The sequence below is a fragment of the Aphelocoma coerulescens genome, chromosome 4 (genome assembly GCF_041296385.1).
Source record: "Aphelocoma coerulescens isolate FSJ_1873_10779 chromosome 4, UR_Acoe_1.0, whole genome shotgun sequence".
Classification (NCBI taxonomy): Eukaryota; Metazoa; Chordata; class Aves; order Passeriformes; family Corvidae; genus Aphelocoma; species Aphelocoma coerulescens.
Window position 1 is genome coordinate 35,485,941 of NC_091017.1, and position 22,334 is coordinate 35,508,274.

A 22,334-nucleotide genomic window follows, 5' to 3' on the forward strand; every position below is an offset into this window, starting at 1 on the left:
GGTCCTTTTCCACTGGGCAGCTTTGGAGCCACTCTGCCTCCAGCCTGTAACCCTGCACAGGGTTTTTGTGACCCAGGTACAGGACCCAGCCTTGCTGAACCTCATAAAATCGGCCTTGGCCCATGATCCACCGTTCTACTAATCTGTGCAAGACTGTACTGCCTCTTCCTCATCCTACTCAGCCCCTCTCCACTAATGTTCTCTTGTTCCTGCCAACTGTAGTAGGTATCTCTCAACACCACCATCGAACGCATTCCCCTCCCGCCAGAGACCAGGAGATGCTTCGCTCCGCCACCCCCTTCTCCACTACTACCGCCTCGCCGCTGTCCCGTCTCCAGCGGCGGGAGGGCCGGGGGTGCGGAGGTCGGCCCCGCTGCCCCCTCCGGCCGCGCAGTGCCCTGTGTGGGCGGGCTCCGGGACGTGCTCGCTGGGGAGCGCCGCGGCGCCGCACATGCTCACTGGCCGCGGAGGCACCGCCGGAGGTAGGGGCTCGCTGCGCCGCTGGAGGAGCCGCGCTGTGGCTGCGGCCGGGCCGCGGCATGGCCCGCCCGCTCCCGGGCCGCCGCCGCCGCTGCCGCTGAGCGCGGGGGGATCGCAGCGTCCGGCGGTGAGCGCGGGGCGCGGGCGGCGCGGCTGTGGCGGCGGCGGGGCCGCGTGTGCGGGCGGGGCCCGCGCCCCCGGTGGGGCGGGCGGGGGATCGAGGGTCCGGCTCGAGGGCCCCGTTCCGCCGGGCGGCACCGCCGAGCCCCGTCAGCACCTCGGCCAGCGCCCGTGGGGCGGCGGCGGGCGGCGGTGGGGCACAGCCCGGGGGTGCTGCCGGGGCCGCGAGGGGAGCCCCGCTCGTCTCGTCCTGCCGCTCCCCGCGGAGCGCTCGGCGGCGCGGAGGCCGCTCCCTTCCCGGTGCCGGTGGGAGGCCTCGGGCCGCGAGGCCGGGCGAGGGGCCGGTGGCGGCAGGGGCAGACCCGCGACCTTTAGCGGCCGGGCCGGGGGAGGGTGGCGATGCTGCGGCTCCCGGGGAAGGGAGAGCTGAAGAATCCCGGTGTCTCTCGGAGGTGGGGGAAGAGAGAGAGAGGCACAGCTCCTTAAAAACAATGGGGAGAAAAAAATCCAAATAAATAAAAGTGGAAAATGCAGCAGGTTCTGAGGCATCTGCGAGATTTCTGTTAGCCCAAGGAAATGCTTGGGAATTATCTGTGGGATGGCAAATAAATGGAAGATGCCTGGGGTGCCGCAGTGCTGTGGCCAGGGGCAGGTGAGGCTGGCTCTGGGTAAACACAAACTCAGCTCCTGGCCTTTGGGGTACATGCTTTTTGCCCCACAGAAGTTTAAATATTAAACTGAGCACGAGGCAATAAAGCATAGTATTGCAGGTTGTGTTTAGTCATCTTTGCAAGGCCCTTTCAGTGCTGGCTCTGCAGTGGAAATGCTTCATGCAAAACAGTTGTGTTTAAATTCTGTAGATAAAATTATGTTTGTACTCCTTCTCATAACCAGCATTGAAATGGTTGCTGTTTTATATGTGCAAGGTCATAGAGAGCTTGCAGTTCTTCGCCGTGCTTCATGACTGGTTGACTTTGTATTTAATGCAGTTGATGTATGACATTTCTGGTGAGGAATTCTGTTTCCAAGCTTCTGAGTATTTTGGGTTAGGCAGTCTTTGAAGGACAGCACATTTCTTAAACGCACTGGAGCAAACTTGCATTTGAATCTGTTCCTCACTGTCAGTCTTAACTTTGGGAAGCTACTTGACTCTCTGGAAATTGCCTAAGTCAGTTCCATGTCAGAGATACACCTGAACAAATTCTTTCTACCAGGACAACAAAGAACAACAAAAAGCCCATTCCCCATGAAAAATTTGTTTACTTTTTGCAGGTGTGTGTTTCCTTTTGCCATTTCCAGCCCTACTAACATAAACCTCTTTCTTTTCTATTGCTACAGACTGAAGATTTCTCTGAAGCATAATCTTCAAGATGAAGTTCTTACTAGCAATTTTATTTTTCATCTCATTCTCCTTATGGGTTGAAGAAGTCTATTCCAAAGAGAAGTCTTCAAAGAAAGGAAAGGGGAAAAAGAAGCAATATCTATGTCCATCGTATGTTCCTGCTTTCTTTTATGCTTTTGTATGATGGTGATCCTGCCCTATTTTTAACAGTGGAAATTATGTGGCAATTGAAGTAGAAGGTGGTGCTTTCTGCTGAAAGGATGGGGTCTGTGGTGGGAATGAGTTTGACCAGCATCATAGCTAAGGGCTGTCAATGTGTTCCTTCTGCAGCAAGTCCTCTGTTTCAGTGAAAGGGAAGATATAATCCATAGTAATCATTCCTTTTCTTGTGGTGGATTTCAACCCAGTGCCTTGCTGATTATGGGGACACAGTAACATGGTCCCATGTTGCAGGTGTATTGAGGAAAGCAAGGAGGGTGCGAAACTGTTGTGCTGAAATTCAGCTTCTGGTTAGCTAGTTCTGTAAGAGAAAGCTTGTTCTACGCATGTTCTTACTGCATGTTGGATAGAACTAAGGTCTTCAGCATCTTTCATCAATCATTTACAGTTCTATAACTTTTATGGAGGTGGATTGATTGATTGTCACTATAAAGTATGTCCTTATGGAATAGTCTCCGTATAAAAATACAGAAATTAAAATCTGTGATTGCCCAGTTGAAAAGGCAATGTGTTCTGGACACCTATGATTATTTAATGTTAAAAATACTCCCTCTTCCTAATGCCTACCACATTTTAGGTTGTGATCCATATGAAAATGCAAAAGTTTTATTTGTGGATGCTGTTTTTATCATTTTCTTGGCCAGTCTTACTTATTTTTTAGTGTTACATTGTAAATATCTGAGGGAAAGATTGGTGGACTATGATAAGTTACCAGTAAGTGCAGAAAATCACTATGACTGAAATAATAAAATTGTTTAGACAAATTTACAACATATTTCTTCTTTGACCATAAAAGAAGAGGTACAGAATGTTAGACTGGCTATTTAACATTAATCAACTTTTTCCAAAGAAAAAACAAAGCAAAACAAAAAGTGGAATAATCAGACAGAATCACTGTTCAAGTGATATTTTTTAAAGTTACCACTCTTTCCAAATGCTGACAGTGATGTTTGTTTGTAATCCCAGATTTTAGAATGTTTCTACATGTAGTGCATGTTTTCCTTCTTTTTTTTATATCAAACCTAAAAAATTATATCTGTCCTTAGAATACATTAAGATATGTCTCAAATGTGAGCATGACTCATCTGAAATGACCCCTACCCATTTTTTCCCCTTTTAAAAGTTAAGTTGAGTTCTGAATGATGAGGCTTTTGGTCTCAGCTACTGGGAGTTTATAACAAGGAGGGAAATGTCAGGGTTCCCAGGACAGGCATCAAAACAGAAGCCCTTGCAAAGTGAGTTAGCCAGCTGGGAACAGAATCCAGGTCTTCTGTGGTCTTGTTTAAATAGCCAGGCTTTCCCTCTGTTCTTGACTTAGTCTTAGTAGAATTAAAAACAGCAATGTCATTTTGTCTTAGTAAGTGAGTGCATTTTTCTTGTTTGGTTCTATTTTAAGCCCTATATTTCTTGGTACCATTAATTATGATGTTATTTGTCACCAATGCACTTGAAAAAACATTGAATACATGCTGTCATTGAAGCTGTCTGCAGAAATACTGGTGGGATCCAGTACTTGTCTGATGTTCCACTGTACAGTGTTGCTGGCTAGAGTTGCTGTAGCAATGAGTCCTGTTCGATTTCCTGAATAATGACCAAGTTACCCATACCTTATTTGGCTGAAGTTCACAGCTTGAGAGACAACCACTTGTAGTAGTGGGCTTTCTATTTCTGTGGCTGGCATCTAGAAGACCTCTCATGTGAATGAGCAGTGAAAGACAGCTCTGTCTGGCAGAGAAATTGCCTAATGCTCTCTTAACTCAGGCTTCTGTTGGCAAACTTCCAATCATCAGCATTTTTTTAAATGATCTTTCACCAAACTTCTTGATTTGGTGACACTCTGTGTTATAAAAGAGGTTGCCCACTAGTAATAATTTTTCCTTTGTGGAAAAAGCAAAAAAAATCTTTCCTCACAATCAAACCAGAACATGATGAAGTGGAGTGGGAATTAAGTGACAGTATAAGGGTTGACTAAAACTACTCAAGGAAGTGTCTAAATAAAAGATTTCCTAGTAAAGCATAAGAGAAATATTTTAGAAGAATGCATTTTATTTTTTCACACCAAAAAAAATAGGATTTTTCTTAATTTATAAAATTGAATGGTACAGATTCCTGATGTAAAGGTACATTTATAAGTTAAACTCTTAATCCACTTTTAATTTGAATTGGTTACTGGTGCAGTAAAATTTAAACCTTAATTGTAACAAATTATTGCCTTTTATTTCCTTGCAACATGTGAAAAGCTAAATTTTACTTCTTCAAAAGAACAAAAACTGCATTAGTAGTTGTATACAAAACAGTCAAACAGTCTTCTCTTGCAAACTTTGTAATGAAATTCAAATCTATCCAAATCATTATCCAGGAAAAATTTATACTGAACCTGATATTACTGCCCGAGTTCCTTAATTTGATGTTAAGAAATGGATGGCTAGAAGAGTGGTTTGGGACTTTAGCATGAATTTGTTTGTATAAAACCTAAGAATACTTGAACTTTTACTTTTATGGCTCTCCAGAATACAAGCCTTTCGCCAAATGTGCCCCTCCGGCATGAAATTAACTACTGCTAGGATAAGATGAAAACAAGTTGATTAGAAGCCCCATAAAAAGTTCATTATTGTCTCATAAACAGATATTTGCTTCCTTAAATTAGGAAAATTCTATTTTGTATCTTAGAACAAACCCTTTTACTTGTGATTATTCATGATGCTGTACTTTTCAGTGCATTGGGTAATAGTGGCTTGATTTGCCATATTATTTTGTTTATTCTCAAACTGTTTTTCCCTGCTTTTTTATTGAAGGGTTTCTTGAAGCTGATGCTTAATCATTTGGTTCTTACTTTGATTTAATGCTTGCTCAGAACAGATGTAAGATTTCACATCTTACATTTAGATCATTTTCCTTCTTACCTCAGGCTTTCCAAATGAAACATAGAGTAATTATACTTCTGTCTGATTCCTGAATCTCTGTTGATTAACAAAGAAATTGACATATTGGGCCTAAAATGTGATAGTTTTGCACCATAAATCTAAGAAACTGGCTTCCACGGATGCATAGTACAATGAAATACAAAGATTTAATAGCAAACTTTTGCCTTTTTTTTTCCATGGAAAATCTTAAAAAAGAAAAAAATCAGGCCCACCCCTTCAAGAGAAAAAAAATTTTGTATTACATTCTTCTGTTTACAATGCTTATTGTGAAATTTCATATACTTAATACAGATGATTTTGATACAGCTACAGGTGGATTTAGTCACTTGATCTCTTTCCTTCTCACAGACTGCCCATATTTGCATGACCTTTGTTACTTAGTTCTTATTAACTTCTTCATAATTCCTTGTAATACCTGCTTCTCTTAAATATGTGGGACAGTTAGCTGTGACTTAGAGCACTGCTGAAAAACATTTTTACTTTTGTTACACCATAGTAAATACTTCAGTTATTTTATGATGTTTGAGCTGCTGCTGTCATCCCCACAGTCCTTAGTAGCCTAGGAGGTCTCTACTCAAAACTACTTGGAAGATCTCTAGACAAATGAAATTATAAGGAAAGGGAAGTTTGGTTATTAGTGTTAGAGAAGGCATAGAGAAGTAAGAGTGTCACATAGCAGCTAACAAAACCAATAATGACTGTGATCATCATCACAGCTATCCCTGTTAATTTTGGTTTTAGGATGACTCAGCTGTTCACTTGCACAGTGTTCACTTCTGAAGATCCGTCGGTGTCCCTAATGCCATGGCAATGCTGAGAGCATAACCTCAGTCACTAAATCTCATCCTTTTGTCTGGATAGCAAGACTGTGCCTTTAAAACAGCATCCCTCTTCACCTTTATGCATTTGTCCACATGGAGATTTATATTCATGTAGATGATTAACTAAATACTGTATAATATCTATAGAGACCTTTTTTACCCATGAAGCAGGAGTACAAAGCATATTTGGCTTGTATTCAGTAAAGCATATCAGCTACTTCAGAAACTGTGAAATGGCCCTCTAAGCCCTCCAGAAAACATGGCTTGTGCCATCTGCCAGGGCAGAAGCTTAGAAAGGTCACAGATGCAAAGGTTCAATAAAAAGCTTCTTTTAAGAAACAACAACAAAAGACAGTGGAACTTGGGGAAAAAAGCCTTTGATGTGTTTTAAGCATAGAGCTGTGTGAAACTCTGTCCTGAAATTTCCTTTAGTTAACTTTAAGCTTCTGACATGCTCTTCCTATGAAGACTAAAGTAAAAGTTCAGAACTTATTTTATACCTTGGGCCCTCTCCATTTCTTCATGGACTAGATTTTTTTATCAACTGTTTGGGTATACATCGCCTCTCTATCCGTAGTATGTGATCAAGCCCATTTTTGTGATCAAAATGTAAATGGTGGGAAAGTGGAATCACGTCTGTCTTCATTCCCACTATCTAGGAGACGCTGTTGATAGTCTGTGAACATTTTCATTTGTAGGTGCGGTGGAAGGGTTCAGACAGTTTGTGGGAGGAGGTGGAATGAAGTTGAAAGGAAAGCCTGAATTTGGTTGTGGAGGAAGATACATCTGACAGTCATTCCAATGATAAGTACTTTGCAGATCCTAGGTCTTGTTCCTATAAAAATTCTTCTGCCCTGTAGTAACAGCAGTTGGTCGATGCTTTTATTATTCTGTATCATGTAACTCTCATGGAAAGCCGTGATCCCAGACAGATAGGGCCGCATTCCAGAAGGTTTGCGAATTTGTTTTCAAAGTGGTTAAATGTGGTAGGCAGTAAAAGATAAAGCAATATAAGCAAAACCTAAGCTGTCTTGTAAAACAGTAATTAACCACAATAGACTGGTTCTCGTTCAGTAACTTTCCCTCTCAGTGAGCAGCGTTTCCTCCGTTCTCAACACCACCGTGATGAGACACTATAATTGTGTGGAAAACTTACGGACTTTGTATTTCATATACAACCTCCTGACTGAGAAAAAACTTGGATCTGTTGGTTAAATTGCACCACCTTTACATAAGCCCAAGGAAAACCATAGGTCTAAATTCTGTTGTCAAGACAAATTATATAGAATGTACCTCAGCTTACGCTTTCCTCTTATAACACCACTTATACCACCATGCAGTTGGTTAGATTTTACCAAGGTCTTTCTATTGTCTCCATACTTCCAGCATTTGGAAAAAAAAATACTGGGACAAGGAACTGATGTGGATAAATTTAATTAATTTTATTGATTTAATTTTAAAATGTCTGTAGTTTTGTTTAAACATTTGGATGCTGGTCATATTTTATATCTGTGTGCTATATCAAGACACAGCAGGACACTCATTATGCACAATGGTCACAGGTGGTGACTTCAGTGGGGTGCAGAGATGCCTAAGCTAGGAGCCAGCAAGCTAATTTTAAGAAACAGAAACATTGCTGTGAGCAGTGGTAGTTCAGGCTGGGTGAAATACCATGCTAACCTGTTTCTCCTGGTCTGGGGGCTGTCAGTTCTGTGGCAGGCAGATGAGCCAGCTTGCTTTTCTCAAGTTTAGTGAATAATAAGGCACTTCTGATTACGATATAAACACTCCTTAAGGTGTCTAACCCTGGTAATGTTGAATGTGAAACCAAAGCTGGATTTAAGAGGTTTCTTCTAGACAAGGAGTGAAGTAGTGCCACTAACAGCTATTGACACTACCTAACTGCAGGAAGGTTGTCTACATGTCCACATTAGGAGACTGTTGTCTTTGGTCTATCTACAGCGTGGTTCACTGCAACACAGCATGAGATGAAAGACAAGCTGTTTCACCCCCTCAACTCATAGGTCACAATTCAGGGTGCCTACTCTGGGTTTCCATTTCAAAATTAGCTATGAAGGAACCTTTCTCTTTGTTCACCACACTGCATTATGTCCAAATTTAGGTACTGAAGCTACATATCTAATTTTAGGTGTTTAGCTGTCAGCTGCTTTCGTAAAGACATGTAAACAATGACTCAGAGTTCCATAGTTTTGGTGTAATTAGTGATACCACTTTTCATTGAAGTAATTGTAATTAATCTTCTAGGAATAGACATGTCACCTCGCACAGTTTGAAAATGTAGCTATTAAACATACTAAACATCAGAGAGATCACTCAGAAGAGTTATATTGTATGTCATTGATATGTATTAACCTGTTTTTATCCTTACAGTTATTGCACTCAGAAAATCAAATGCCTGCCAATCAGAACACTGACAGTTTGCCAGGAAAATTGTACTTAAAATATATGCTGGAATAATAGATATTATGTTTCCCAAAACTTATTTTTACCTTTCTCCCATGTACACAGCCATGTTATATGACTAAAATGTCGGTTTCCATCATGTAGATTAAATAAACTGCGCTGAAATCTGTTGCTTCAGCATCATATAGGAAATTTTACTGGAGATAATTAATATGGAGATACATATTTTTATCTGTCAGTAATCTAGAACTGTGGAAAAGTTTTCTTCCTGTTTGTGTAGAATATTTTTTATATTCTTTCCTCCTGTAGCACTGCATGTGGTAAGGACTCCTTGTAACTTCAGTGAGCTCTGAGAGAATAAATGTCATGATGACCTGTAGAGACATAATGTCTTCTGACACATTTGCCTAACACAAATGTAAAGCTATATAAATTTCAAACCAAGTGTAATACATGCTTCCTTTTCTCATGCATATCTACTTATCTAAACTTCTGGATTTTGATTAATGAATTATGAAAATAATTACCTGTTGCCATCAACTGAAAAGGTTGGTCATGATCTTCAAAGGCAGTGATAAAATGTGTAGAGCTGCGGTGGAAGAGGAGATGGACACCTTACTGCATATCCTGTGAAATACAGTTTGTAGAGTAATTCTTTGATTTGTTAGCGATACCAGATGTAACCTCTGAAAGACCAGGCATTTCACACAGAGATGTTACAGCAAAAGACTGACTGTACTTTGTTTTCTCTCTGGATTGTGAGGACACTGTAGAAATGTGGATACTTTTGTGTATACAAGAATAGTGCTTGTTTTCCCTTTTATTTGTTCAGAAAAAGAAAAATCATACTTCGGGCTTGGGTATTTTGTATGTTGGTTGTGGGGGGGGGGTTTAATTGTTACTTAGGTAAAATTTTTCATAGGGCAAGTTCTAGCTTTACAATTACTTGCTTTTAAATTTCCTCCATAGCAACTGGAGGCTTCTGTTGCCTTATCCTTTGGTATTTACTATACCTTGCTTAGAACTCAGCAATTACTGTAAAGAGTGCTTCATTCCCGTTTCTTAATGCTTTCCATCAGCTCTGCATGCAGTCAAATCAGGTTGAAATAAATGCATTAAAATTAAAATGTGTGCTGCAACTGGTGAAAATCTAAGTTACCGGCTTTTTACAAGTGGGAAAATTGTAGGTTGAATTAGAAAAAGTGGTAAGTAACTTCTTGGTGTGAATGTTGTTAGGTGGGACTCAGCCTTCAGCACACTGAAGTAATGATTCTTCTAGGAAGGCAGATCTCAGCTCAAATCCTTTTTCTCTTATGTAATATACAAATATGCCTATAATTAATTCATTCCGTAACGGCCAATTAAGCAGGGGTGGTTGTGGCTCTAGATAAATATCTTCCCTTAATAGTCCCAGCCTCTTTATCCTAGCACCTAACACATACCATATATTGTCTCATTGAGTCTTTTTGCTCATCTGTCACTTTGAAAGTGTCCTTAACTTCTTAACTCACCCCAAGGAACACATCTGATGTATTGAGTTGCAGGTGAAATTTAGGCATTTTGGTCAGCAAGGCTCTCAGAAGGAAATCCAGTCATTGTGATGAAGTTCTGTGTGTGCTATTGAATGATGGTAGTTCAATGACAGCATGCAGTAAAAGAACCACAGTGAAATTATGACTGATACTCAGCAGAGCTTTTTTTCCCCAGTAGCTATTTAAACCACTTCATTCAAAGTGACCTTTAAAAGTAGCAATTACTGAATCTCAATGCTTCTGCTCCTAACTCAAAACAGCCAATGCCATTATATTTCATTTGGTTCTTAGATAAGCAAGGACACATGCACTTACACACTTGTGTAAGTTCAAAACACAACCCAGCAACTTGTGGAAGATGTGATTGGGTTATTCTTTACCAGCAGGCTATTCTCCATTGTTCTTCCCATCACTGTCTTTGCAATGCAATAAATCTCCTTTGCCCAATTTTTGGATGGCTCTTGAACAAACAGCCTGAACAGACATTTGTATTAATATACTTCTGCAGTGCAGCTCAGATCTCACAAAACTACCACTTTCTTTCTCTTACTTGAAGAGACAGATAAACTTGTCAGGTGTATTTGGCTTTGTTTTGCTGTTTGTTGCTCAAGCAAACAGCAAAAAGGGTTCTCAAACTTTTTCCTCTTTTCCTCATTACTTTTTATGAGCATCTGTATTTCATTTATGTGTCCATGTTATCCTGTGTGGTTCAGGTTACTGTTTTCACTATTTAATGAACTTCTTTGTATAACCCACAACTAAAATAAAAAAAAGTATTTAAGTTTGTTCATTAGTTGTTGCTTGGGTTTGTTTTCATATTTCATTGTACTGGACATACATAATTTAGAAAGAAATCTTATTGTTGGTATTAAGGAGATTCTTTTATAAATGGATTTTCGGTAGGTGTCTGATGTAGATGTTTTCGATGTTAGTATGTGTGGCTTGCAAGGAAGCAGTGCCATGAACCTTTCTGTATCAGATAAAATGCAGCATACAGAGTGTTTGCTGCCTTTTTAATGAACATTCTTTTCTGAATTGCTCTTTCTAGAAAATGGAAAATAATCTTAACCTTATGTTTCCCTTTTGTCCAGCTAGTGGTAACTGCAAAAAAAAAAAATCATACAGAGCTGTTTGTGGTATTTCTGTAGCAACCTCTTTATTGGTAAAGGTCATCACTAAAAACTGAACACATCTCAAAGTTACGGAATTGGAATGGAATGGAATGGAATGGAATGGAATGGAATGGAATAGAATAGAATAGAATAGAATAGAATAGAATAGAATAGAATAGAATAGAATAGAATAGAATTTCAGCTGGAAGGGACCTACAATGATCATCTAGTCCAGACCAAATGAGGAAATAAACCAATTCTGTTGCATAATGATCCAATTCTAAGTAAAATATAAAAACTTACAAACTCAGCCCTGGGAGGATTGTGTGAAAGTGAATTTGTCAATTATTTAAAGGTGTTAGAACACATACTGCTTTTTAATTGCTCTAATATTAAATTAGCAGAGGCTTATTGTATACAGAACATACGGTTCTATATACTTCCTTGTTTTACTGGAAAACCAGTTATCTCTGGATAAGTTCTGCTGGAACAATTAGTTCACCTATGTGACTGCTACAGATCACAGAGGTTTTAGTGTGATTAGTGCAAGAGATGGGTGGGGAATTATACTGCAGCCACTTAATGCTGCTCCACAATTCTTTTCCTGTATGTTACATTTTAAGCTATCCTCTTGGATACATACGTCTTGGTATGTAGGTACATCTCTGTTTAGTCTTTGGAATGCATATTTATCCTGCTAATGACTGTTGAGTAGTCCAAAATTTCAAGGAGGATTTAGTGCCATATTGTTGCCATAATTTTTTCCTCATTTATAACATCAAGCAAATACAAGAAAATAGCTAACCAGATATGCAGCTTTAGGTTTCCGAAACATCCTGAACACAACAGAGAAAACAGGAATCTGTTTTTTTTCTTGAAGAATAAAATGCTCAAAGGGTATCAAGGAGATTATGATATAATAAAATGCAGTTATGTTGTCATAAATGGTTGACATGTTTTTAATAATAGCGAACTCCTTCCTTTATTTATAAATGTTTTAGCTGTTACATGTTAACCGAAGAGATTAAATCTCATTGGGAAAACATAGTGAGTGCTACCAAGTCAACAGATCTGATTCCCCCTGTTTCCCTTATGGTTTTAGTTAAACCAGTTGTTTTTAAAGGTGAGGTTATTCATAAAAGCTCTTCAAGGGCTAGGGTCTGGTCTCATCTCCAGTTTTTTGAACAAATAGTGATGTCATGCTATGCTGGCAGTTATTTATTAATTAATTAATTTCCCAGTAATCAATAAGGAAAATGCTGAACAGAAGCTACTATAATGGGACATTTTAAAATCAGGAGGTCTAATACATTCATGTTTTCCTTTTTTTTTTTTAACTGGTCAAAAGCCTTCTGTAGAGTTAGTGTTTCCTTCAACAAATGTTTGAATAAGGCAGACATCCCAGAGGACATGAAGGAAACTGAAGGATGAGAAGAAAAAAAGCAATGAACTGGGATGTTACAAAGAATAACCTATAGGTCTGTCAAACTGACATTGGTATGGGAGAGAATAATGAAAAAAAGAAATTACAGGGTGAAGAAAGCAACAGCATCTGATGCTGATTATGGAAAAAATTTAGGAAATAAACTTGATCATTTTGTAAAAGACATTCATACAGTTGTTTGCAAGAGATGATAGTGTTGATGCACGACTTATACCTCTGTAGGGTGTTTGTCTTATTTTTACATGGTTACTGAACTATAATGACAGAAAGCGGAGCAGTCATAAAAGGGATGGAAAAGTGATTATGAAGTGGAATTCAAAACTGGAAACAGTCACTGAACAGGTTCTGGAAACATACAAATTAATTTACATAACATTATGAGCCTGCTTGGTGTTTAAATTACCTGGGGAGGGGACTGACTCACCCGTATTGCTTTTTATTACACTCAATTTCATGTACTCTTGTAGCTACATTTACCTGTCACAGGTTCTTTTTGATTGTAGCAATGGTTTTCATTTAACACCCAGCACAATAATGGCAAGGTAATGAAGATGTTTAAATTCTCCCTGCAAAACCAGAGGAGAGTCCAAGGCCTTGTTTTCTGTAGCAAAGCTTTTATTAGCACTTGACAATGAGATTATGCAATCCTCCAGCTCTGGGTAGAATAGCTGGCACAGGCATGCGAGAGCAGGAGACTGCCAAAAGCCTCTGCATGCTTTGGCACCTACAAAGTGGCTGTCAATTTACTAAGGTTCCTAATCTGACAGTCACTAAAAATAGTTCAGGTGGCTGCTTTCTACTGATGAAGAAATCATGTCCCTCTGGATATTTATGTTAGGAGGGAAGGGAACTGCAGTTTATTTGCTTCCAAGTTTACAGTTGAGAGTATATCAGAGAGCATTTTTGTTTATTACACAAATAGTTTCTTGAAAAATACTGAAACTTCTCAAGGAAAGGAAGACTATACAGTATGGCACCTGAAAATAAGGAGCACATTTTGCTTGTGAAATGGCATTTATGGCATTACTTTAAAATTACTTCAGTTTAAGCACACAGTTGTTTCTGTCTTGATAGTAACTAATGAACATTTTTTACAGGCAGCAATCAGCTGAAGACCTTGCAAGAGTACCTGCTAATTCCACCAGCAATATCTTGAATAGGCTATTGCTCAGCTATGATCCCAGGATAAGGCCTAATTTCAAAGGTTTGTCAAAGCCCTTTTTTTTTACCTTTGGATTTTAACTTTTACTCTTGTCACATAGAGAAAATTTATATAGAGATAATATTCAAAAGCTAAATTTCTGTTGTTGGGTTGTTGATTTTTTTTAATGGAAATTTCCCTTGATAGTGTGAAACTACAGAAGATACTTGTCCTTTTGAGCTGGAAGATAATATGCTAGGATTTCATTGTCATAGTAGTATGTGATGCTTTATTAATATTGGTCTTATTTTATAAAAGACTTTTTAAAAATAGAAATAGAATTTATAGAATAAGTTTTTAAAATATCTTTTTATCCCTACATTTTAGTTAGACTCTGCTTTACAGTATATCTTAAAACACCAGATTTCTCTATAGACATCCTTTAAGATGACTATAAAAAGTTGGGGTCAGCAGTATCACTATTAGGAAACCATTCAGTTATTCAATCCTTTAAAGATATTTTGGTTGGAAAGCTTACATGCTTTGGGAATTCAAATAGGTAATGTATTTAAACACATTTTCTGCCTTTAAAACATCTCCCTGTAGTCAGATGTTGCAGGATTCTTCTGTGTAGGCAAGTGTGACTCCTTATATGTGCAGAAAAACATGGAATATATATTCTCTGCAAAATGTCTAATAACTCGCACAAGTTAGGCTGTAAATTAGGCTTTCCAGGAATTTGATTATTTACCTTCTGAAAAAAGACTTAAACAACTTCATTACATGTAGGCTGTGCAGTTTATGTAAAACAGCTCTTTCATTTTAGAACTCCCATATAATGTGCATTAGGAGATATTTTAACATGAATATCATGAGTATGAAAAATTTGGAAATCTTTAATTTTTATTGTGCTTTTGAAGAGGCTGTTTTCAGATGTTCTGTTTAACTGTTTTATAAACATATTAAACTGAGTTCTCAGCAAGTGTACTACTTCTTATTCTCTGTAGAACCATATTTATATGTTTTCAGCACTAAGCCTTGTCACAAAGAATAAATGTCCAGCCTCTTCTCTACCTGTTCTTCAGCATAATCAGCTTGTAATCACAAGGCATGTTGGAGATTTCTTTATATTTTTGATAACCCTTCTGGCAGCCTGGTAAGAATCAAGATGGAAGGGAAAGGGAGGACATGTAATGTTAGCTCAGAGGGAGGTGGAAGAAAAAGAACATTTTCTGACAAGTGGTTTGCCCATGTTAAAATGTTCCTCACGCATGAGTGATTTTCTTGGACAGCACTTCCTATTCGAATCTGGAAGAGAGAGTTCACTCTTAGCTACCAGTGATGTGATGGGTGCTCTGTCACAGGCATTAGAAGAAGTATTACGCTTGTTGCATAATCAAAAGCATCACACATAAGTAGTCTGATTTAAAAACCCCAAAACCAAACCAAACCAAACCAAACAAATTGGTTTAACTGGAATAAGTGAAATTTTATCTTCATAAATTTCTGGTGACCAAGAGAATGAGTTTGAATTTATGTATGAAATGTATATAAAAGGATTTTATGCAGACAAACATGCTATTAGAAGAGTCATATATTACTTTGTACTGTATTTACTTAGTCTGTCAGAACAGTCTTTATATATTCTTATATCTCTTTTGTTACTGAACGTAGGAAGAAACCCACTGAATATTTGTAACAGTGTAAATGAGATCAGATACCTGTATCTAGTGGACATTCTGACACTCACACCATAGAGATACTAAATAAAACTAGTGGCCCATAATTAGTTCTCTCAGCTATCAGGCCACTTCTCCTTGCTCTGTGATAACTCTCTGTTAACACCAGATTAAATGACTGCCAATCAATTCCTGCAGGGTGACAGAGGGCAGATGTAGCAGCTGTCATACCATCCCTCTTCAACTACAGGAATCCTGGCTGTGGAAAAGAGAAAAAATCCAGGCCATCTTAATATCTTCACAGCTGCTGACTTCTAGAAATTTTTCTTGACCAATTGGTAACCATTGTAAAATGGAACAGCTTTCCAACTCTTTCATACCAAGGCTAGATAGCCATGAAAGATGCATGCACTAATCTTTATCTGCCTGCATTCTTTACAGTTATGTACTTGACTTGCACAAAGAGGTATCCTCTTAAAATATAAGGAAATATCATAAATCATAAACAGGTAATTTGGGATGATAAATTGTCATTATGACCTTGACAGTTAAAAGTGTCTGCTGCTGGAAATGTGAATTGCCTCTATCTCGTATACTGTGTGCAAAAGTAATACTGGCTTGTGCATTCTGTGATAACAGAAAATCATGGAATTCAAAAATTATTCATTTAGATATATGGTCAGCAGAATTCTTTAAGATTAGCTCTCTGGACTAAGGATTTTTATTTTTTCTGTTGTCTTATCACTAAGTTATAAAGAGGTTTAGTGATTTCTATTGACTTTGAAAACTGTATATATGCTAACTTGAAAAGATAAAGTTGTATGACCATATAAAAAAACATTTTACATTGTGACATTGTGATAATGGTATAAAGGAGCTTTAAATGAAGGATAATGTACCTTTACTGGATTGTGCAGCTCACTAGAATTATTTTTTTAAAGGAATTCCAGTTGATGTTGCAGTCAACATCTTCATTAACAGCTTTGGGTCAATTCAAGAGACAACTATGGTAAGAGTGAAATTAAATTCTTGTAGTACACATGGAGATGTTCTTATTAAATTAAATTCCAGACTGAGGATTATGAACTATAAAATAGAAATAATTGTTGTGGTTGCAGACACTGAGACTTAAGTTAATGGCAGTAGTGATTGACTGGCTGTGCTTTATGCCATAAACCTAAACCTATTCATCTATTGCACTCTATATGTGTCCACAGATTATTGTAGCTTTTCAAATCTGATTTACATGAAAGGAAATCCATGGTTTCTAAGATGCAAGAGAGAGACTAATTTCCATAAGTTTTTAAGTGCATTGGAAGAACCCATTTGATAGTATGAATTAAAGAATCTTCCTGAGAGTTATTACATAGGTTGCTTGGTGTGTTATTCAAAAAACCCCAAACCACTAGGACTGTGTATGAGAGAAAAAGAACAGACAAGGATGAAACATATAGGTTCTTTGTTCTATGTGGATCTGAAGATGTAAGTAAATAACGGAGGATAGAAGGAGGAGTAGTAAATTAATGGACTGTCAATAACCATAGCCTGACTCCTGTTTATTTACTGCGTGAGAAAGATAAACTAGGGAGTGAAGTTTCCAAAAATGTGTTTCCAGTTTAGCCAGAAAATTATCAAAAAAAACCATGTCAATAACAGGATGAATTAATCCTCATTGCAATTTTGACTTCTTTTGTTTCTTTGGGAAATAAAATCAATTTCAAAATATGAGTTGCTTCATCAAAGCTCTTTCTGATATTTTGGGACTTGCAGATCTTTTTTTGTAATTGTATTTCCAATAAATACTATCAAAAATATTGCCAAAAAATTGATTTAGTTATTGGAGATGTTCTGACCAGACCAGGTTTTTCTTTTGCATAAAAAAGAGGGGAGTGCACCATGTTGTGCCAGTACATGGAAAACCACAGCCAAGACATGCACTGAGTGGGTTTTCTGAGGCATTCCCCGATTGCTTTGGTGACCTGCTCCATCTAAAGCATTGAGGCAGTTCCCAAAATCAAGTTGCTTTTTTAATTCTGTGACTAAGTCAGCATTCTGACTCAAAATGGCAGAGAAGTAATAAGCCACAATAGCCCTAATAAGCAATAAAACACATTTTTTTGTTGTTGGAAGTAAGTGCCCACTTAAAATTCAGAACCAGTTTACATGTTACCCTAATGACACTTCAATAGGACTGCAGAGCCACTCCAAGATGAGCATACTTGGTGGCTGGAACAGTTTTGAACAGCTTGGCCAGAAATTTCTGTTTCTTTAGCTAGCAGTGGATAAAGATTTGTGTTTGACTGCAAATGATCATAAGTGAACTAATGGCATTAGTGGAAAGTAGTGTTAAAACAAAAAAATGAAAGTTTGCCCAAAAGGCCACGAGATTTATTTCTGAAAAGAAAAAGAGGACTTTAGTTTAAAGGAGGGCAGGGAGGAAGAGCAGGAAAGTAGGAGTGAGATAAGTATCTTAAAATGTCAAGTATGTTAGGCCAGCCGGCCCTTTCAAGTTTCTGAAATGAATTGCATGCTTTAAAAAGTGAATTTTAAAGATACTTTTTTACAATTCACCCAGATTCAAATAGTAACAAAACATGAATGTGAGGGATGTGCTTACCCCCACCCCCTCCAAAAAAAAAGTAGCATGCTCTCTGCAGCCATGTATGTATGTATGTCTGTCTGTGCCTTCCTGTTACGGTCACTCACAAATTTACTGGTATGTTCTGTAAGTCATGCACTCCTCCATAACTCAGAACTTCAGACACCATCCTTACTTTAGTTTATGCTTTCATTTAGATTTCCATGTCTAGCTGATCACCGTGATAGCTAAGCATGTTTATGTGGAATTTGAATTACTTGATTGCCTTAATGTAACACAGGAAGCACCAACAAAATAAACAGTCAGTCTGTTCTTCCATGTATTACTTGGAAAAGTCTTCCTGCTGCAGTGGGCAGTGGACATTCAGGAATCACTGCTCTCTTGAAGATAGGTTTGTACTAGTCTTCAAATGGTCTGGGTAATACATGAGACAGTAGAAAGATCCCTTAGACTAGGAAAAGACTTGTACCTCCAGAATCACAGGAAAAATATTTCCTGGAGGTGAGGCACCAAGTCTGTGAAGGATCAGAGGGGTGTCTTGTGTTCAGAAGAGGAGGCATTTGCAGAAGTACCAGAACTGCTGAAAATGTTCCTTTGTGTTGGAGAAGAGAGTGGCTGGCTACATCTCTACTGTCTCTGGTGCTGATGAGAATAATGAGGAGTATTGATTAATACACTGTCTCTAAAATTACCAGAAGCTACTAAACTGGTTGAAATGATACCAAAATTTGTGAAAGTATATATTTCTAAGTATTTCAGTCAATGAATTGTTGGGATAATACTTTGCTCTTAAGCCACTGCTGGCTGTAATAATTGAACTCCTACATTTTTGCAAAATCTATGTGGGGGTAAAGCCATGCCAAAGCAATGATTCCTTCTTTTGTGTAATGGAAGTGTGGGAAAAAAAAACAGTGGGGGCCAGATGATTGGAAGTGAGGTCATGGTAGAAGGCCCAACAAGCAAATGTGTAGAGTACCAGTGAGAAAAGGCCTTGCTTGCTGTCCTTCTGGTCCTGAGATAATTATATTCTTAGCTATGCAGTTGTCTTATCCTCAATGAAGAGTTGAGGTTACCTCCCTCTGAGTTAGAGTTCACTTAGATTTAAGAAAGGAGGGAATTTCTTTATGGAAAAGCATCAACATGTTTGTTACACTGTTTACAAGATAGTACCCATTTTGTGGGTCCTATGCCCAGAATCCTGTATTGCTTTAATCAAGCCCTTGTGAAGAATCTGAAGGGCAAATGTTTGCTCTGTGTCTAGAAATGATGTTGTTCATGTTGTGTTGTGTAATACTGAAGAGCACTGTAGTGTTTCCACACACTTATCAAGCAAGTCACCTGGAAAAAACTAAGCAAAAGAACTAGTGAACTACAGAGAGAATCAGAATTTGTACAGATAGAAAGGAAAAGAGCTTATGCTGGAGCTGCTACCTTCTAGTAAGCTCCCTTTATCTTGAATCCTGTCATTTGTTTCCTTCTGTATCGGTGGACCGCTTGTCTAGGATCCCATGTTAACTCTGCTTCTGAGTTTGCACACGTTTTTTCAAGCTGCAGATTTGTGGTATAATATGGTGTTTATGTCACATTTAGAAACTGTTTCAAACTGGATGACCAGCCAAGGATTCCTAGGGATAGAGAGTTTCTGGTATAAATACCCATAGGGCTATTTTTTTTTCTATGATGATGATCTGACTCTGTCTACAGAATCTATGTTCAAAGTTTTTGCTTGCAGTATGACCTTTCTTCACTGACTCAAATGACAAAACACCACTTCTTCCTTCTCCTTTACTTTAAAACCTTTCTGAAAGGTCTTTTTAATATTCATGAATATAAACAAAAATTCAGTTTCCTTATTTTAATCTTAAAAATGACATTTTCTACTTCATTAAAAGGAAGCATTATTATGTTGCCTTTCTTCGTGTGAGTGCAGTTTATGTAGTAAGTCTTTCATGATCTTCTATGTACTCCATTTTGCAGAGAGATGTATAGGCTGTGCTTGCTTTCTGGCCTGAGGTGATTTTCTGGCCACATGCCCACTGTTTAGTAGACTTTTGAAATATTTCCTAGACTGCCTCCCAGCTTCTCTGAAAACAACTTGCCTTCTGTTGGAGTTGCATGGGAAAACAAAGCCCTGTAGAATACTTCTGTGTTTCTACCTGACAGGTCCTCCTAGCTCTAAAGCTCATGAACATCTCTTCCATCCTCTTTCCCTAGTTTCAGGCTTTTTTGTTGCTATTTGACTCTCCTTTACTATAAAATGCCAATCACTTTGCAATATTAAAAAAAAATTTGTAAAATGTACAGTAGGAAGACCATGTGCTCCAATGCTGACTGCTTCTTCAGCCCCTGTTCAACCTAATTGTAGTGCACTTACTAAATCTTAAAATTTATTGTGCAAATTTGAGAGGACTGGTTACAGACTCTTTTCAAGACAGATTTATACCAGATCATTGTTTTTACTGCTGCCAGATGCTATAAGGGTCATACTCTTCTAAGAAGCAGCCCTTTTGTACATTGTTGTCTGGCTAGCCAGAGTTTTGTATTGTGACATCTCTTTGCTTCCTTCTACATTTTCTGTATTGCCTAGAGTATATGGTGGCCTTCCTCTCCAAGTGCCCCGTCAAGGTCTCTACTTTAGGCCTGAACCTCCCCATTTTAGATTAATGGCGTTTTTCTTCCTTTGAGTTAAATGGGAACAGACTCAAGTTCTTAAAATGTCGAAACATCTGATTGTTTGGTGTTTAAGTTCATTTGTAATAGAGCAAGGCAGGAAATAAAATAGCATCCACCTGATCTTACTTCCAATTCTTATTTTGCCAGTGCATTCTGCTTTTCAGTGATGTAAGCATCTCCTTCTACTGAATGGGTAAGCTGAAGGCAAGTGTTGGACAGTGCTTATCCTTTGCCTATGGCTTTGAGAAGGCATCTGATTTTGTATAAAATTAGGGTAATGCACTTGTTTATGGGGAAATTGAATTCAGTGTAACAAACAGTGTAATGCTAGTGAGCATGAATGGTATGCAGTATTTATCTCATATGGTTTAGAGTATTTTTTTTCACTGAGACAAGAAGTGCATATGGAATGGGAACTTTCAGCAAGAAGCAAGTAAAGGAAATTTTCAATTATATACATATAATTGAAAAGATGCTTTCTGAGATAATGACCTGAATTCCCTCCAATTATGAAGCTTCTCTATGAGAGCCTTCCAGTACAAATTCACTTCATATTAACCATTATTTTTTACTGTTTCTTTACTTTGGCAAGGCATTATTGGTCTTTGTATGAATATGAGTCAGACTATGTATATTTTTTCCAAAGCCAACTACCAACAAGTAACAAGTACTTAGTTTTGATGCTTTGCTTTTCCTTACAATGCAGTAAGGAAAAATATTAAAAAGTATAGTGTAATAAAGAAATACATGGACTAATTTTGCTGGTGGAATGGACGTGGGAAAGTGGGCACTGTACTTAAATTTATAGAGCAAATCAACAGAACAAATTACTATGCATGATGTTTTAGCCAAGTGGACTCCTTCTGGTTGAAGTTAGCATGACTGTCTCAACATGGCACCAGCTTTGAACTGTAAGTGTAGTAAGTACAACAGAAGATAATTCAGTGGTATCAACAAAAAAATGTGTAAGAGTCATTGACATGTAGAATAAAAAACTTTATAAACCAGAATCCATTGACAAACCAAAAATATGTCGAGAACCTTCACTCACAGATTTCTAGCATTTTGCTATAATTGTAGAGAAGTGGCAGTGTTTTCACTGCTTTGAAAGACACAGCCCTTATCTCAGGAGGCTTTGTACCTAACAGACAATTATGAAAAAACAAAGCATGCTATAGAAGGCAACTAGGAAGACTGGAGATAGAAATTATCTTACATACAGAATTTTGGCTCATTTTTTTGTGTTTAACTTTACTTCATCAATAACTTTATTCTTTTCTGTATGCGATATACCTAGTTTACGTATACATCAAAAAGAGGCACTGGCTTAAATGTAAATGTAAAAAACAAAAAGACTTTAAAGATAAGACTGAAAAATCATAGCTGATATTCTAGGTCAAATTTTTCCTTCGGATGCATACAGCTTTTACTAAGGACAGAACACGTGCAGGGTATCATTTTGCCCTGAGACACATGCTACTCCAATTCCGAAAAGTGAAATTAGGTTCTCATTGAGCATGGCTCTGCTACTGTCTGTCCTTCAGCCAGAGTCCTTCTGAATCCAGAAGGAGATTTCTTCTGTAAAGCCTTGATTTTGTCTCTTTGAGACTAATTCTGTTTCTCCTTTCATACATGCTACCTCAGTACTTAGGTTGCAAGCTGGCATCAGTTTTCCTGTTACCAAAATAGTCCCAGACCACAGTTAGAAGGTCTGAGGCTATATTCTGGGTGTGTAGTATAAAATCCGTTATCTACCTGGTCTGTTTACTGCTTTTATTGTGTGATATTTTGCCATCAGTGTGCCATGTAACCAAATGGAGAGTA

The 22,334-nt window shown here is 38.2% G+C and overlaps 1 protein-coding gene across 1 annotated transcript in view; it reads left to right on the top strand.

Annotated features, from left to right (window-relative positions):
- Positions 1 to 525: 525 nt before the first annotated feature.
- Positions 526 to 22,334, top strand: part of GLRB (glycine receptor beta) — a 48,810-nt gene continuing 27,001 nt past the window's right edge. The window contains exons 1-4 of the mRNA XM_069012122.1: positions 526 to 607; positions 1,939 to 2,092; positions 13,516 to 13,622; positions 16,180 to 16,247. Of these exons, the coding sequence (XP_068868223.1) occupies positions 1,971 to 2,092; positions 13,516 to 13,622; positions 16,180 to 16,247 (297 nt within the window). The 5' untranslated portion in view covers positions 526 to 607; positions 1,939 to 1,970. The remainder of the gene's footprint in view (positions 608 to 1,938; positions 2,093 to 13,515; positions 13,623 to 16,179; positions 16,248 to 22,334) is intronic.